The sequence below is a fragment of the Triturus cristatus genome, chromosome 1_2 (genome assembly GCF_964204655.1).
Source record: "Triturus cristatus chromosome 1_2, aTriCri1.1, whole genome shotgun sequence".
In the NCBI taxonomy this organism is placed as follows: domain Eukaryota; kingdom Metazoa; phylum Chordata; class Amphibia; order Caudata; family Salamandridae; genus Triturus; species Triturus cristatus.
In genome coordinates, this window is record NC_140580.1 from 442,754,294 (window position 1) to 442,773,491 (window position 19,198).

The following is a 19,198-nucleotide window of genomic DNA, read 5'->3' on the forward strand; positions in this document are numbered from 1 at the left end:
TGTTGCAATCAGTCCACCACTTATGAGCGTCAATCTACCCTCCCTAGAGAATAACATGGAAAGGAAACTTAAATACATCTAAAAAACAAACAAAACTGTGAAGTCATGGTGCAATTGAACAAAAAGGTGAGCACGGGATCTTCTACTCAGGAGACTTTTGCACTGCGCAGTGCCCCCATAGATGCGGTGTGGTTAGATATGAAACCGGTTGAGAGCTCTCAGCGGTGGGGCGCAGGCCATCAAGGGAAGCCCCTCCGAAAGGTAGCTCACCAACGGAGCCCAGACACAGCCACATCTCTGCACACCTGAGAGACCTGCACTGGCTCCCCGTCAGCAAGAGGATCACCTTCAGACTCCTCACCCACGCACACAAGGCTCTCCACGACAATACCTCAACACCCGCCTTACGTTCTACACACCTACCCGCCAGCTCCGCTCCGCCAGCCTCGCCCTCGCCACCGTCCCACGGATTCGCAGATCCACCGCCGGAGGAAGATCCTTCTCCTACCTGGCGGCCAAGACATGGAACTCCCTCCCCACACCCCTACGACTGACCCAGGACCATCTCTCCTTCAGGAAGCACCTCAAGACCTGGCTCTTCGAGCAGTAGCGGCACCCCCCCCCCCCCTCCCAGCCGCTTGAGACCCTCGCGGGTGAGTAGCGCGCTCTATAAATGTTACTGATTGATTGATTGAGTGCGTTTAATAGACACAGCCAACAGAAATGGGATGAAATGGAGGAAATAATGCAGAAGAAGAGCTCCAAAAGTGTCATTCATTTAGGAAAGACTGTTGAGAATACATGTCTTCTATTCTCCGTCGATCCTTCGGACCTAGCCCATATCAGTTATGCACTGGCACAGCCTTACAGACATGCATGGTGGCCAAGCGGCTGCTCCATTCATTGGAAACCCTTTCATTGGGACCGCAATGGATGTAGTAGCCATAGAGACAATGAAAAAGCCAAATAAGGTGGCTGGGGCAGTAGGTTTTGATTGGCTTCTCCCAGAGCTTAATTTGTTAAAAAAAAAAAAAAAGTGCCGGGCCCAAGGTGTTGACCAACAACCCATGGCTGGAGCTACTGTATGTCATACCGCGGCTGACTAATTTTGATTCCATCTTGAACTTTGATCCACTAAAAGAGAGTCCCTGTTCCTTTATCTCATTCTTGCATGTTCCTGCTTTCTGCCTTTGTCACTGTTTTCCATTTGCTCAATCTCCTTTCCCCATTTTGTATTTTCTCTCTTGCTCTGGATCAAAGTCTGATGAGGACAAATAAGTGGCAGACCTTTAAAAGGAGTGCCACTGGGCACCCCCTGCACCGGTTCAAATGAAGCACTTGGTTCTCCAAGCTATAAGAGAAGAAAAGGTTTCCCCGAGTTTCAGATGACTCCGTACCAGGCAGGCCAAGGTGCAACCACACCAATGGTATTTCACAGTGGCAACAAAGAAGTCCAGCAAGAGAATCATTTTTTGGGAAGAGGGAAAGGGCAGGTCTCTGGAGTGACTTCCTAGTCCAGTAAATGATTGCATATTGTTACAGACTAGGAGTATGTGATCTCTGTAAACTGGAAGCTAATTGTGATCCAGAATGGTTACTGTATCAGCCTGGGGAAAGCTTCCACCTACTAGAAAGGTAAAAAAGACGAATTTTAACAAAGAACCAGACTTGTCACTTCATCAAGAGTTGAACGAGTTGCTGCTGTGTATTTCCTGATCCCAATGCAGGATTTAACCCTAAGACCAGTCTGCTATTTGCATTTTCCAAACAAGTTTGTGAAGATAGATAAATTCCAAATGACAACACTACAAGATGTAATAGCATTATTAGAAGAATTATTGTGACAAGACGTCAAAGATATATACTTCCCCATTTGTCTTAACTAAAAACATCACAAAAATTGAAGGTTTGTAACTGAAGCATGCATTAAACTTCAAGGTGTTGGCTTTAGCAAGAGAATGTGTCACAAGAGTATGTACAGAGCATTATGCTGTGGTGGCTGTACACCTACACAGATTGTCCATTCAAGTCTATCTGTACAGGGCCGGACTGGCCGCAGCGGGATTTTCCACGTTGGGCCGGAGGGGTGGGGGGCCTTGTGTAATGTAACTAGAATTCGTCTAAAGCGCTTAACACATTCACGTCGAGTTCGCGCTATATAAAACTGAAGAGAATGTTTTTAAAAAACTAAACATTTTGCAGACATAAAAGTAGGACTATAACATCTACCGAAGGAGACAGAATGATTTAAGACGACGCTCGCCAATATTTTGAACAGTCAGCAAAGCACTAAGGGGATACCATAAACGTGTCTCTTACAGAGTATAATCTCTGTTAATGGAAGTGATTGGCTGAAAATGCCTCTGCATAATAGTCCTGTATCTCAACACAGTTGGTTTCCATCTATGCAACTCTCTAAAAACGGGACGTGCAGAATAAAGTGAAATCTGCTGAGACCGATGATGAGAGAAAAAAAACATGAATGTCCCATGAAATCCGCGACCTCTGTTCACCCTAACTCCATGCTTCATCTGGGTCTGAACATTTGTGTTGGGGCATAAGCTTGTGTGTTTTAGACCGAAGGCCCAACTTTGTTTTGACCGGTCTTGGCTCGCTTTCCAAACCCAAATTATTGACAGTATTGAAGAACCGAAGTGTCCTCCGTCATGATCGCTATCCGTCCTGTCGGTTCGCCTTTCGAGAACATCGCATTTGCGTTATTGCATGAAGGCGGTGATGGCGCACACGATTTTCGTTAGCTTGTTTTAAACTTGCGTCCATCTCTGAAACAGAATATGCTATCCAAACTCCTCACTCGATGACTATTTTTGGCACCAGTATGTCGCTGCTATTAGGTTCGTCCTAATTTAAAGTGAGAATGACCCTACTGACATGATTTTAACTTATTTGTATTGTGTAAGACTGGTCATTTTGGGAAGGTGGCTGAATCTCGGTGCGGTCAGTGGTGCTTTTTGAGAAAGGAGTGTTTTCAAACTCTTGCAGGCTATTTGTTTTTGCTGGCTTCCTCGGGCGTGTGCGTAATGAGATCGAGGTTGGCACTCGTCTCCCAAATGAGTCTCTTGAGTCTTGTTTAAAATGCAAACACCATTAGCATTTCATACATGATAAACCAATTTTGCGAATTACTGAAACAATATTGTTATCACAGAAGGCTGAATAACCTTGCATGTGCAAATCACAAACCCTATTTCAACAAGCATTTGCAATGCAGTAGGTCTAGCATTTGCGAGAGTTTGAGCTATAGGTATTATATATGATGATGCCTTTTATGTGTTGGTTTTTAAAACCGATAAATAAAAAGCATTTTCATTTACAATGCCAATAGCTTAAACTCTAGCAAATGCGAGACCTATTGCATTGCAAATGCTTGTTGTCACAGGGGGCCGGTTATGCAGCAGAGCTGCAATATCGGACCCCTGTAACAAAAGCGGGGGAAGTGCTTTTGACTAGCATCCTCCTCACAAGCCGGTGGAGCAGCAATCTGCCAGGGCTGATTGCTGTTTCCAGTCCGTCCCTATATCTGTACTTAAATGATTGACTGGTCGAGGGGAACTCATTCCAACAATCAGCCTAGTATAAATTGGGACATCCACCTTCTATACACACTAGGATTCACAATTTACATCAAGAAATCTTATCTCATACCTTACCAACAGAATGTGTTCTTTAGTGAGTCTAGATACTAAGATGGCCACTTCAGTCCCAAGAGAAAAGAGAGCATTGGCTTTACAGTAATAAGTTCACCTTTGGGAGACGGGTCCCTCTTTGACCGTGTGAACTGTGATGAGAATAACGGAGATGATGGCATCATGCATTCCAATCATGCTTTCTGCACATAGTCATAAGACTATTACAGGAACAGTTAACAAACCAGTGGTTACCCACAGTGGGGGACTGTGATAATGTTGTGGTTGTCACAACAAACTGCACAACAATCTCAATAAGTGGACTGAAGAAAAGACAAAGGGTAAAACATTCAATAGCCAGTCAGCACTGTGACTGTGTGACTACGGTGAATGCAGTCACGTCACACATAGGTTGGAGTGCACATGGACTGGCGGCAGCGGGCACTGGGCAATCCCCCAGTGGGCCGCGCGGGTGGGGGCTGGTTTTGGCCCCAGGGGCCGCTTTTGTTACAGGGCCGTTTTTGCAGCATAGCAGCATGGGGGGGGGGGCACTTTGCCTGGGCCGGTTTTGGTTTCCAGTCCGGCCCTGTTTGCATAACTTGCATATCAGGAGACACTGGGCAATTTAAGTCACCAAACACATAAATGTGTTGGAACTTAAGACTTTTCACTCATGGAGGTCTCCTAAGGCAGTACATTTGCGAGGAAACCAAAATACAAAAGCTGATGTGTTAAGAACAACCAGGCCTATCTCATGAATGGTAACTAGAACCAGGGTTGCTCAACAAATTAAAGAGAAAAGGAGCACCAGTTGAAGATCGGTTTGCAATCTGTCAAAACACAATATGTTTGCATCCGTTATTTTTATACTCCAGTCTCAAGGAAATGAGCCGTGACTCAGTTGTTACAGGATATTTGCCGACACTTTTCCTCTTGTACCACTGATATCAGTGATCATTGGTAAATTCAGAGCTTTAGAAATAATATTTACTCACTGCACCACAGTGGGCCAGGCAGCCATAGCAATAACATCTCATGAAAAGATCCAAACCCCAGGTAATGCATCTCCCAAATATTGCAATTATGCTTAAAATGGAAAAGGGAAAGATTTGGCCTCAAAGAAACCTAAACGTGGCAGCATGCCCCTTGACATCAAACAATTCAGACATTTAAATATACTTAACAAAATGAATGTAATTAAAGAAGCCAGCAACATGGAGGTGTTATGGGATTAAATGCTTTGTTTTCTCAACTGCTGTACGTGCACTCATTGGTTGAAAATTACATCTGACTCATGAAGCAAACATTCTACATTATTTAAGGTACTTATTAGATAGCAATCTCTCGTATGTACCCCGGTTAGGGAATCTGTCAGCGATAGAAGCGTACTCTAAGGCTAGTCCTTAATTTGAGTCAGTGGCCACCATTAGGATTTATTTTAGGGTCCCGAAACAGTTCAGATTTTCCCTGCGTGCCATGATTAAAAGATTACGGTAAAACAGGCCTGGACAATAAGGCTCTTATTCCACTGTCATCATCTTGTGGCATACTTGCTAACTGCAACCAGTAGTGCCAGAGAAGAAGCACTGCATTGCCCATTCAGCTGTCAAATGAAACTTCTCCCCAGTATTATCCCAAACAAAATGTTGGCTACTCCACAAGACATACTGGACCCCTGCTCGGTTAGCCTCACTAGGCCTCAGAGAAAACGACCTATGCTGGAACTGCTGCAACGAAAAGGGGGATCTAGCACATCTTTTCTTCTGCCCATAACTCAAAATGTTCTGGGGAAAAAAATCTTTGATTTCATAAAAAAAGGCGCTTGGATGTACTCTAAACCCAGAATTCTCTTCCCTCACCACCGCATTTTTGACCACAGGACTAACATGACAGGGACCTGCTAGACCTCCTGCTGACCGCGGCAGTGAAAATGGTCCTGTCCAACTGGAAGGATACCGCTAAGACATCATACAGAGGCTGGTTTAACTGGGTGACGTACCTCAGTGGCGCAGACAGCATGGCCCTGCAAAACTCACCCTGGAAACCAGCCACTAGGGGGATGTGGAAGTCGCTCGACACATTTCAGGACACCTATGAACCCCTGTGAGGCCACTTCGGGGGTGTCGGATTGGCACAAAAGGCTACAAACCCAGAATAGGCTCATTGCTATAGAACACTTCTTGTAGTCTATCTCCACCCTTTCCTTTCAATCCTCTCTTTCTTTCATTCGGTCCTTAACTTCCTAGCAAATCAATGGAAAGGGGCACAGCTAAACACAGATACCAAATGCCTGTAACTACTGCAAAACCAACCACGTTTTGGCGGGTACCCCGTAACGGAAATGCTAATGTACTTGTTTATAAAAAACTAATAAAACACTTTGAAATAAAAAAAAAAGAAACTTCTTATAACGTGGCCAGAATGGCATGTTGTTAATTGTATTAAACTTTCTGAAGTGATCCACAATCAAAGTATGTGAAGGTTCTTATGAATTAATGACCCGCACCATTGGTGGAAGTGGACCACAACAGAAGTGGGCAGTGGGCCTCCTAAGAAGAAGAATAATAAAGTGCAGGTGCCCATTTATTTTGTTGTTGTTATTATTCTAGATTAAGCACTGACAAAGGGTATAACTCAAAACAAACCACTTATTCAATTCCAGCCATTAAGAGACTGTCAAATGGGGACAGAGGGAATATATCCTCCATGTTCACCTTAATATTCTATTAGCGAGCCACTTTTAAAACAAGTCTAAAGCGAATAACTTTAAGGACTATTTTCTTCATTTCCATCCCATTATTGTATAGTCAGCTAGGAACTATTTCTACAGATTCATAAGGACAAAGTGGCTAGGAGAACAAATCCTAGATGTGTACTGAGATGGTATAAAACTAATCAGTAAATACAGTTGTGTTCTTTCTTTCAGCGGCTCACTACACCAGTAGTAGGGATTTATCTACCTTGGATGTTAGAAGAGCAATAATTTATTACATGAAGCAGACTGAAAAGATGCATACTTATTTTTTTGTTGCAAATGCAAACAAGTGCAAGGATTGCCAGTTACTAAAGGTACTATAGTGAAGTGATATCGTGTCCATATCCTTAAAATGGAAAGTATAAAAATATCTAACGAAAATCCAGTTTTACTCTAATATTGTTAAAAAAAAGTTTTATATGTAAGTTTTATATTCATTTGTGTGTGTGTATATATATATATATATATGTGTGTATATGTATATATATATATATATATATATATATATATATAGTAAATCTTACAAATTTTTATATATACCAACCATATCATGTTAATTATATATCACTATTTAATAGCATTCATAAATATATACTTCTATAAGCACATGTCTGTGTTTATATATACATGTATAACACAATTGTTAAAAATATATAATTTACATTGAATTAATTTTGTTTAATTCTTTAAATTTACTATAGTAAGCGCATATATATTTTTAATTCAATCCAAAACATTAAATCATTTACTAAGCAAATAAAATGACAAATTTAAAAAACCCATTTTTGTCCCCCAAAAATATTATACTAATGTAAAAACAAATAAAAATGTAAACAAATTATATAAAATTATAAAAAATTATTAATAATAAATATATTTAACCAACATTAGGAAAAGTATTGGCATATGGGAATAATAGATATACTATTCCCACTCCAGTTTAAGCAACATTAGAGAAAGCATGAGATTTTAGAGAGGTTACATTTACTATTACCGCTCCAGTCAGTGCAACAAAAGAGAAAGCATTGGACTTTGAAGTGGGAATAGTACATCTATCCCCTCCACCAAACAGCACAACAATAGGGAAAGTGTTAGACTTCAGAGGGGTTAAATTTACTTTTCACTCTCAAAACACAATATCCGGAACAGTGTTTGACTTGGGAGGGGTAAGATTTACTATTCCCCACTCGTCTGTTCAACAGTTGAGAAAGTGTTGTACTTCGGAGGAGTAAGATTTACTATTCTCACTCTAGTGTGTGCAACAGTAGGGAAAGCATTGTACTTCAGAGGGGTTAGATTTACTATTTCCACTCAGTCTAAGCAACTAAGTAAACTATTTCACATTGAAATCATTGCATTTTTGAATAACCCTATTAATTTAGAAAAAAAATAACTCTTAATATAAACAATACTTATGATACATATATTGACAAATTCTTAATACAACCAATTTACACAATTCATAAAAAATGTAATATTTTTCAATTAAAAAATGGTTATTTGTTACTTAACTAGCAACCCACATCTAAATGTTCTTAAAAAAAGAAGTATAAAACAATTTACACAATTGATAATCAACTGCATAATTAACAATGTATAATTATTTGAATGACCTCCCTATAACCCTACAAACCCATATAACTAAAATATATACTTATTTCACAATTTATTTATTAATCAGTTAAATATTGAATTATACATTAATAACATTATTTAATTATAACTTAATTAACTTCGTACCCTATACCCCCACAAACCTAGCAACCTTCAACTAAAATATAACTAAAATAAATCAGTATTACATAATCAATTCAATAATTAATGCTAAATGAATAATGGTTAATTTCTTAACTTCCCACTCCACACACCTACAAACCCGGCAGCCAGCACCTAAAATATAACTAACATGATTACTCAATTTACATAATTAAAAATCAATTAAATATTTGTTAATTATCTAATTAACTTCCCACTCTATACCCCTACAAATGTAGCAACCCACACCTAAAATATAAGCACAATAAATCTGTATTACTTCATTAATATCAAACACATAAAATTATGAAATAATAATTATTTAACTTCCCACCCTATCTCCCTTCGAACCCAACAACCCGCTACGACACTATAAATTGCTATTAGCAATTAAATTACAAATTCTCAATCACTTAAAATGGCAAACTTTATTTAAAAAATTGATAACAATTCTACAAATAGCAACACATAATTAATATATGAACTAAAACACATTAAAATAATAAACTATTTTTACAACTATATTTTTGAAATCAATATTAACGACATTCTTAAACTATATTACCTGAAAAATGCGATATTCTTGACATTGCTGCATCACAATATTTTTTTTATCACAATATTTTTTTTTCCAATACTTGGCTCTCGATATTTGCAATTTAATATTTTGTCCCAATACTGAACTATGGTTAACACCCAAAGCAAAAAAAACATTTTTTAATTAGTTCTAAGAATGTTTCCTGACTCGAATTCCAGAAAGCATTATATACAGCGTGTGATTCCAGTACATTTTCAAGCCGAAAACTATTATTTCAGATAAGAAACTAGTTTCATATGAAAGTAATGGCATTGCTTTCTAATACTGCTAATACTTAAAACAAGTGTCACTTTTGTAATAAGTAAGTGGGACACTGGGGTGAAGCAAAGTTCACAGGAAAAGAAACATGTTCAGATAGGATCTGAATTGGAAAGGAGAAGAATCCATTCTCTTGCCACTAGGAAATTGCTCCAGCAATTGATTTCCATGGTGGCCATATGGCAGCAGCCAAAGGCTGCTAGTCAGCTCAGATTTCAAACACAAAGATGTTGGGTTAAGAAATACAGGGAACGCATATAGTCCAATTTTATCCTCCAAGTCCTGTGGTCCCATTATGTTACAACTTTGGTTAGTTACAATTTAACATCTGTATTTCTTTCAGGCATTCACCAGAAACCAATTCAGAGATTTCTTACCAGAGAAGACATGGCCCCATTTTTATAGCCCTGCTGCTAAGCTCTCCGTTGCGTTCTGTGCATTTTGTAATAACTTGAGATGCTACTTTACCAGGCCCAGGTAGTCTGTTGTCCACGAAAAAGGGATTTGACTGGAGTGTAATCATTTTGATCTCTTGCTTGTCCTGGACACAGAAGAATAGTGTTTCATTAACAAAAGCATTGCCAGTTTAACAGTATGAGATATATTAACTTTCCCTTCCCAAATAGGTAGGGATATGTGCTATGAAATCCTTTTTGCTTGGCATGTCCGAAACATTTTCACTTTCATTTTCTAGAGATCAATGTACAGCCAGTGCTCCATCTAATTTTCAATACCCATCATACATACCAACTTCCATTAAATGTTATTAACAACTCAAAGTTGTTGGTATACAAAAGAAAGAAAAGGTGGTGTTCCTGATTCAGATCCGGGAAATGCTTTATGTGCCCCATAAACTATGCATGGTAAAGCACCACATGGACAGGCTGAACAAATGGGGAAAGCCCTTCGCTTTTCAGTTTGCACCTACCCTTCCAGGTATGAGGAGAATTAGTACCTGGTGGTACTTCATACACTGCAATACTAATACGGAAGTATGAAGTGTTTGAATCGCCTCTTGTGTGATTGTCAGCAGATTCTCTAGAATGTTAGAGACCTATATTAGTGCCATATTGTGGTCAGAACCACAGCTGGGCATTCAGTAGGGGTAACTCTCAATCTAGAGCTATAGTTAAGAACATAGGTCTTTATCTACACGACAGATGAATGGAATATCAGGTAAGCAAATCAGAAAGCACCACTTTCTGGGGTAGCGTTAGTTCTGCATATAATTATAGCTCTACCAACTGCGTGCTGAGCTAATGCAGTAACACTGAGCTCATGCCCTAGGTTGATTATTGGTGACATTCTGATCATAACCCGTGTTTTCTATGTTGTGACCCTGGGGATGGGAATGTATTGAGATTTACTACAAGAGTATCTGACTCTCAGCTCATCACTGGCAGGCCTTAGGAAGTCTCCTAAGTCTGGGTAGGTCTCAAAACACAGATAAAGGGCTTCTTAACAATCTTTAACTTCAGCAGAGAATTGCTAGACAGTGTCTGTTGGAGTTCCCAACAAAGTTAGTTAGGTAGTACATCAGTCCTGGTCACTTTTGCACCATACGTATTAAAAAAATCCTATATCCCGCTGACAAACCTGCCAACCAAAGCAATCGCTGTACTGTCTTCCTTTATTATTGCTAATGAGTTATGGTTGTGTGTGATAAAATGTATCTGAAGTCAAAAATTAGGGTTCGATAGTCCTTTCCATATGTTAAATAAAAAAAAAAACTATAGTGGTTTTTATCTTGAAATTTGTAAACCAACAAGGCCACTGAGAAACTTAGGTCTATGGAACTATGCTCCTCCTACGAAATGGGGTGGATCCTTATGAAGGAACACTTCATCCATGTCTTCATACAATAGGGACAAGTTTCCAAATAACAGACTATGAGAGGCATGTGTACACACCTAAGACCAGGCAAGGAGCAAGCTCATATAGCAAATACTGTATGCTGGGGTCTCTTCCACAGACCTGTGCCCTGATTGTTAGTGTTCCTGCTTCTGGGTTGCATTGAGCAGCTTCAGAGACAACTTTGATCTTGAGTGGGGGTTTTTTCTCCTCAGGCTTGTCCTCAACACAGGTCTCAGTCATCTGTCCATTATGTCAGAGGCAGTTCTTCTCTGCTTAGGGTAGTCCATCTCTGTTTTGACGTCTCATAGCAGAGCAACACTACCATATTGGGGTTGTTCTGGTGTTGAGGGGCATCACAACAGTGTCCTGCAACTGATCCACATATTTCTCAATGCAAGGGCAATGTGATTCACAAGTTAAAGGGGAGTTTATGTACTGGCTCATGAGTACCAGTATATACCTACAGGGTGCTGGAAGGAAAACCAGACACAAGGTCTGCTTATGTGTTCATAAAGTGGAGGGACATGTGCTGTTATTGATTTAGATGTTGCCAATTAGACGCCTAAACTCAGGATCTCTTCGAATGCAGATGGGAGAGCTCCAGACTGGGACATATTGTAGTGCAAATCAAGCCAACTTTTTTGAGGTCTTCATTTTTGTTCGTTCACTTTCCCTCCTAAAATAGCACTAGTGATGCTGTTACTAAGTGCTTCACACACACAAAACACAAAAATACTCGGAAGGAAAGATAGGAGACTAATCTGATTTTACACGGAGGGCCCATAGGCTCCTCTTTAGGAGTGCATAGATAAAGGCCTCTACCCTTTACCCTATACCAATTGCTACCAAATACAATGGTGTACTAAACTTTTCCCTTTCATTCAGGCCACGCAGCACTGAACTACAGCATCTCCATTATCCTAACCCATGTGGCAGAGGGGTAAATCATTTGTATGGTAACTCAGAAGTTTTCCGCAAGAACAGGCATCATTGGGAGTTAGTGGGTGCCTTTTCCACAACTGAAGAATCTCAATTTCCAATGGCTATTTTGTACTTGTTGATGTACATAATCTATCTCAGTTTTCTTGCTTACAAATTACCCCACTCTACTTCCTCCAAATTCAAGAGTTGATCACTTTGAACTCCTCCATCCTAGAGTCATGAAGGCTCGGAGCTCTCTCTGAAACAATGCAGTATGCTCATAAGAGTCTTCTGTCTTCGAAGGAAGAGAAGACATGCAGATTAAATTTAGCAACACATTTAATTTAGTGATGCCTTCAGCGCCGAGTCACTCTGTTCGTGAAGGTGAGAAGGAAGAGCAGGAAAGGGTCCTAAGGCACATGAGTGCATGGGCTCAAAAAGAGGCACAATCAGTATGTGAATACCAAATTCAAATCCTAAAATGTGCCCAAACACAGTTTTGGGCATTATTCATCAAAACATTCAGTAAACATTCAGTAACTATCAAACACATTAATATAAAAAATAGAAATCATGTTAGTGTTCTAAAACTACGCATCCAAATACTTAGGCCATCATAGGCCAGAGACAGGAACACGAGAACTGTGGTTCAAGACAAAACCAGGTGAATTGCACAGCACAACCTAACAAACCTGTTCCAGTGGCTTGTCATGGCACGACACAGTGGTATAACACATAATGAAGGGACCCCACCTGAAGGAGGTGGCGTGGGGCCCCTCCCACTTTCCTATCTCACATATATTCATGGATCTAGGGCTGAATGGTGTCACCTTGCCCCACTCGTAAGGAGCATTCATAATGCACCTGGTACTTCAGGTTTGTTTTGGTTGAACAATCCTGCTGTGGTTTAGAGCTTTTACTTTTTTCTAATCTTCCCACAACTTTGCACATTACCACTGTATTAGGAGTCTTTCTGATGATGAGAACTTGTAGAAGGAAGGTATCAATTAGAAGAGCAAGTTACTAGCATTTGGCAATTCCTTCTTGCATGTAGATAAACATTCTTCTTGCTTAAATTCCTGTTAGATTGTGAAGTTTGACCAATCTCATGATGCAAAGAAATTGGGTAAAAGCAAAAGAAGGAAAGGGGGCATGGACAGTCCCAAGTATTAGATGAGGGCTACCTTTCTGGTGTTGTCATTGCGATGGAGTGAGGTCACTGGAGCTGCGCGTGCACCTTGGATGTGTATTGTAGGAAAGTGCCCCTTTTTGATAATGACCACCCCCACTTTTTGCCTGGTAATTGAGGTGATTTTCATAGGGCACTGGGATCCTGCTAACCAGGTCCTCCGTGCCAGATCTCTTTCCCTACACTGTACAATTGTTTCCCCAATTGGTGATATGTTTGACATCCCCTGCAATTCCCTAGTAAGTGGTACCCCTGGTACCTAGGGCAAGGAGGCTAAAGAACGGTCCCTAAGGGCTGCAGCATTTATTGTGCAATCCCCAGGAACCCCTCACCTAACTTGCACAGACTGCCATTGTAGGCTGCATGTCCTAGTGCAGACCAAAGTGAAAACACAACATGGCACACAGCCGTGCGCCATGCCTGTAGACACTGCATACAGTGTAAGTAAGTCACCCTTCCAGCAGGCCTTATAGCCCTAAGGCAGGTTGCATATATGCCCATGTGCTGGGCAGTGCAATTACTGCCAGTACAAATGACCAGGGAAGCCATTTTAAGTATATATACTTGGCAAAAAACGAGTTTCAAAGATACATGATGGCTTCACTGAAACCAAAGATCTTTGTTATCAAACAGCCTATATTAATGAACCCACACTCTTTCCAGTGATTAATGTATTAATGCATACACCCAGAGAGCACATTAGAGGTGCTCCCTGAAAACCTACCAACTACTAGTGTCCTGGCTGACTGGTTCTAACAAACCTGCCGCCACAGACATGTTTCTGACACCCAGTGGTGAAAACCCACACTCTCAGGAGCTCAGTAACAGTCTGCTCTGGCAGAGGGTGTTATACACCCCATCCTGCAGGATGACCTGTAAACTAGCATTCCTAGGCAGGGAGCTTCAAAGAGCCCACCTGGACTGGCAGGAAAATTAATACTCAAAGGCATGTTCAACCTCAAGCTAGTTCCATCCCAAAGGTGGGCAACCAGATGTGAAATCGTAAAATGAAGTCTTATAATCTTGCTGATGGCAGAATTAGGAACTCTGGAACAGGTGTATGCCACTTCCCACAGTAAGTGGTGATATGGGGGTGTAGTAACCCCAGGGGTAAGTATCCCATTGGCCTCTGCCCTACACTCGCCTAACACTCCTTAATCTAGTATTTAGTGGAACCCCTGGCACCAGGAAATAAGATCCTGCTGATATGAAAGATGACGAACACTGAAGAGCCACAAAAGTAAGAACACAGGAGTAGCAACTGACTTGGCAGCACCTCTGCTAGCCTGCCTGCTGTCTTCCACAATTGCACCAAAGACGACTTGTCCTGCAGCTGCTATGTTTCCAAAAGCCTGGGAGGGCAACCAGCCCTTCACCCAAGATCCAGGAACACCTGTGAAATAGCAGAGCTGCTCCCTCACACCCTGCAGGCACCCCAGGAGAACTGCAAGGACTCCGGACAACTAAAAACCAGACACCAGAAAGTGTCACTGCACCTGTGATTCCTAGCTTGAGTAGAAGTGGGCTAACAGTGCCATCATGGCCCCCACACCCTACAGAGACAAAGCCTACCCTGGGTTTGCTAACAGTGGACTCTCCGACGTCGCCTGCAGCCTCTTTGTGCAGGCCCCCTGTACAGCAAGTGTCTCTGGTGTTCAAAACTCGTTGCCTCAGGACACCTCTGCACCTGGCCGCCCCGGCCCGAGGAGAAGAGGACTAAAGGTGTCCCTGCGACCCCGAGCATCGTGAGACCTGAGCCCTCTTGTTGGTTCAGCGTCTTTGTGACTACACCGATCTCCATTGACTTACACAGGGCACCTGATGCGGAAAAGCACCTCTGTACCCTGCCGCCCCAGTGCTGCCTGGGGTGATCTGTTGGTGCTGCCTTGGACCTTGCCCCATACTCACCTTAAGTCCAGAAGATTGGTCCGTTAAGTTGCTGTAAAGCACCTGTATGCAGTATGTCTTTCACCATAGGATAACATTACTGCTCCAGAAATTGTTGTCGATTTTAAAGAACTGTAAAAATTCCTAATTCTTGAATGTGCTTACCCAATTGTGAGGATCTTGGCGCCTAAAGTTATATAAAGATAAGTGTTGTTTTTAGGTTGAGCCTAAGCAGCGCATGCGCTGTATAGAAGATCTGTTGTATGTACTTTGTGTGGGCTTTGGAGCATTGCCCCAGGACTACTTTTTTACTTGCAACTGCCTCTATTTAACAGTCTTGATAGAAAACGACCAGCAGAGGTCAGTAAAATACCAGAAAAACGTTACCCAGGATAATCTGCTTCATAGCTAAAAATGTATACGGTCCCAAAGGCGAGACCTAATTTATTGGAAATGCTTCTTATAAATTGGTGTGGATCTCCTCATTGAGCCGTGTGTATCATTTATCGAAGGTGTATATGCAACAAATGTCTAACACTCCTCACTGATGAACCTAAAGCTGGTAGAACTCACTACCCCTAAGAAAGCACCTTGGGATTGCAAGAGCATGCCCCTGTCCACTTATAAGGGATACCTGGACTCTTTGCACAGTATAACTCTTTTTGATATACTATAGAAAGAGCCAGCTTCCTACAGGTATGCAAAGCTTTGTGGATCCGTTCTGTGCCTAGAGAAGATGAGCTACCTGAAAACAACACAGATCGATACTGCATATCAGCACAGTTGGATATTCTATTATAAAACGGTCTTCCTTTATACATAATTTGACCCAAAACACTCCTAAGTTGATAGAATTAAAAGGTATATATAAATCGTCACGCGTTCCAGTGCCTTCAATGGCAACGCGTGCACGTCTGACGATTCCCTTGACACCATATGTTTGTAATTAACTTACAAATACATGGTGCCTCTGGCTCGCTCCCGCAAGGGAAATGCTTGGTGTGCTGTACAGCCACACCCCCCCCCCCCACCCCTCCCATTTTTAGCATGAGGCGCGCGCGCTTGTCTTACCTACTTGGCCTCCTCTTTTCCTGGACAGGGAGTTTTGGTGTAATACGGGCCTTCATTCAAATGCTGCAGACTTTCATCTACCTTTGTATTCCCGAGCTCCTGTTTCCAATTGGGACAGATGTACGTGTTTTACATGCCTTCTCTGGCTTCTTTCTCGCTCCTCCTTTCACCTGTACTCCAAGCAGTCTGGACGGCTCTTTTACCCCATGCGGGCATCTTTAGCTACTGCAAGACAGGGTCTACTCTCCAAGGAAAGGCCCCAAAATAATCTGCGACAGCCAGAACCTGGCAGGGCCGATTAATAATTCACAGATAAACTGTTCTTTGTAACCTGGGGTGGGAGTGGGGGCGGGGTAGCGTGGGGGCATTCCAGAAGTGAACTTTTAGAAAGCACTCAGCCGTTGTTGGTTTAAAAGGCTGTGGAGATAGTGCACCGGGCAAGAGTCTGACTGTGAGTGCTCTGCTGCGCTGTTTGTGTAGGCAGTAGGTCACCGGTTCAGTTCCAGCCCACGGTAGTTCAGCATTTCATCTTTATGAGGCGGATCTTAGAACCTTTTCTAATTAGTCTGTTATAAAGTGCTGGGCTCTGGTTGCAATATATTTTTGAAGGGTATTAATAGGCTGATACATTTTCCAAGTATAGAGGCGATTCTTGGTTTTAATGTATTCTGCTGTTAGGCGACTGGTACTGGGCTTGAACGAATTTAGGTGGCAAGAGAAGGCGGCATGTTCCGGTATTTATGAATCAAACTTTTATTCATTGTTTTGATTATTATACTTTTGGATTTTAAACGGCCCATACTGTGGTTAGAACTTGCAGCAAATGATTACTTGTCAATATCTTCTCCCAGAACCCACAGCTGTCAACTGTCTCGTGGCAGGATGGTGATCTAAACTCTCCACTGCAGCATTCTGGGACTATGTTTCTTAGTTTGATTATGGCGCTATATGACCCAATGTGCTTAGTAATGTTAGCACAGCTAAGTGAAGGGCCATCTAATGGCATGGACCTTAAGATTGCAAGAGCTGAATGAATTGAAAAAGCTGGCCTCATAAATGTCGACTATTTTAAATTGCCACACTACCAGGGGTATAGAATGTAAATACCTCTTGCACCCCTAAATAAACAAGCATTGGCATAGTCAATAGGTCTCGCCTTTGGGACCTTATAAGTGTTTAGACATGCAACAGTTGATGCTGTTGTACCAATGATATTGTGCTGCATAACTAAATACTTATAAGGTCCCAAAGGCGAGACCTAATGGCTATGCCAATGCTTGTTTTTATAATTGTCATTTAGGAAGTTGGTGCCTAAACAGTGTATCATGATTAAAATGTGTTGGTTCCCACCCTTCCTATATAACAATTTGTCCCATGGAAGACATCTGATCAAGTGGTTAGTGGGTTTTAGTAATGGCTCTTACAACACTGTGCTGAAAAATATTTTGTATCTGCCACACTTTAACGTCCAAGTGTAATGTTTGTTTATTCTTTTCTTGTAGGGAAAGATTCAGATGTGGGTTGACATTTTCCCTAAAAGCCAAGGACCCCCTGGGCCACCTTTCAACATTGCACCCCGCAAAGCTAAAAAGTGAGCATTCAGAATACAGCTTTGCAGGGAAAATGGCAGCAACATTCTATCAACACTGATAACACTCACTGAGATTTCACTTGTCTTACAGCTACCAACTTCGAGTCATTATTTGGAACACTAAAGACGTTATTCTTGATGAGAAAAGTATCACAGGAGAAGAAATGAGTGATATTTACGTGAAAGGGTGAGTAAAGGTTTAATATTCTAAAGAGAAGTTGCTAAAATAGTGGTTCTGATATCCTTTAGAAGCCTGACATTTCTACAGCAGATGTTTTGAAGCCATCTAGAGTGAGTCAATATTTGCTTTTGGATAATGACTATTACAATAAGTCAGACACACAATTTCTTTTTAGAAAAAATCACTTGCTATATGTCAGTTCGAATGTGAAGCCTCAGTGGTCTTTCTTTCGTGGAAGGAACTGTACTTAAGCTAGATTTTGTGACGTCCTTGAAGTCCGATATCAATTATGCAAACTTATTGAATTTATTACAAAATGTGCATGTGCACGCCTGTTGGATAGAATTTTATGCTATTGGAATTTATCTAGCAATGCGAAAACATTCTTGTCCGAAAGGTGTAAACATTTGGCACGTGGGGTTTGACACACTAGAAAGAATTATCTGCTCTTGGTTTTTGGTTATGCAGTGTTGAACAAGGAAATACACCATGGTGGACATTATGAAGGCTTTCGGCAATCCTATATGGCTGATGCACTTTAATTTCTGTTATAAAATTTGTGCGAAGTTCACAGCTGTATCAAGTTCAGAGATTTGTTGCCTTTGACCATGGGTGAAATTCCAATATACATTTTTTCAAGGATATTTTCCTTAGAAAAAGTTTCCTCTGTAGGTGAATCGCTGACTGGAGTAGGTTTTTGCATGATTTTTAACCTACTTCATGTTTTAAAACGTAACCACGTTAACTACCTGCAAAATTATCAATCATTATACAGCTTAGGAGAAGACGAACCAAAGGGATAATTGTGAAGGGCTGTGAGAAAGTGCCCTCTTTCTTGCATGGTATGCCCCCACTTTTTACTGAATTGCTGATGGTCTTTGACTGAGCGTGCCCTTGATTGGCATTGCATTGAAGCCTAAACCCAATTGGCATCTCTGGCCACATGTCAGCCCCTGGTAAATGGTACCACAGGTACCCAGGGCACTGTGACCAGAGAAGGTCACTAAGGGCTGCATCACTTATTGTGCCACCCTTAGAGGCCCTGTACATTGACACTCACACAGTGCCTTTGCAGGCTGCGTGTCTTGGTGCAGAACAAAGTGAAGAGTCGACATGGCACACATCTCTGTGTGCTATGCCCCCAAACCTTTGCCCTGGCATACATCAGTCACCCCTCTAGCTGGATGCCCTATGCCAGTGGTGAGGGTACAGGTGCATGAGTCCTGTACCCCTACCGTGCCCAAGCCCATTCCTGGGCACTGTAAGTGCAGTGCTGCCATTAAGAGTATATGGTGCTGGGAGTTTGTCATTATGAACTCCACAACACCATAATGGCTACACTAAAGACTGGGAAGTTTGGTATCAAACTTCTCAGCACGTTAAACCCACACTGATGCCAGTGTGGTATTTAATGTAAAATGCACAACAGAGGGCATCTTAGAGGTGCCCCCTGAAACTCTACCAACTTCTAGTGACCTGACTGAGTGGCTG

The 19,198-nt window shown here is 41.6% G+C and overlaps 1 protein-coding gene across 5 annotated transcripts in view; it reads left to right on the top strand.

The window, feature by feature from the left end:
• Positions 1-19,198, top strand: part of MYOF (myoferlin) — a 591,005-nt gene that overhangs the window by 536,123 nt on the left and 35,684 nt on the right. For all 5 annotated transcript variants that reach the window (XM_085606131.1, XM_085606127.1, XM_085606128.1 and 2 more), the window contains 2 exons: positions 17,438-17,526; positions 17,618-17,713. In XM_085606131.1, coding sequence (XP_085462257.1) covers positions 17,438-17,526; positions 17,618-17,713 — 185 coding nt within the window. The remainder of the gene's footprint in view (positions 1-17,437; positions 17,527-17,617; positions 17,714-19,198) is intronic.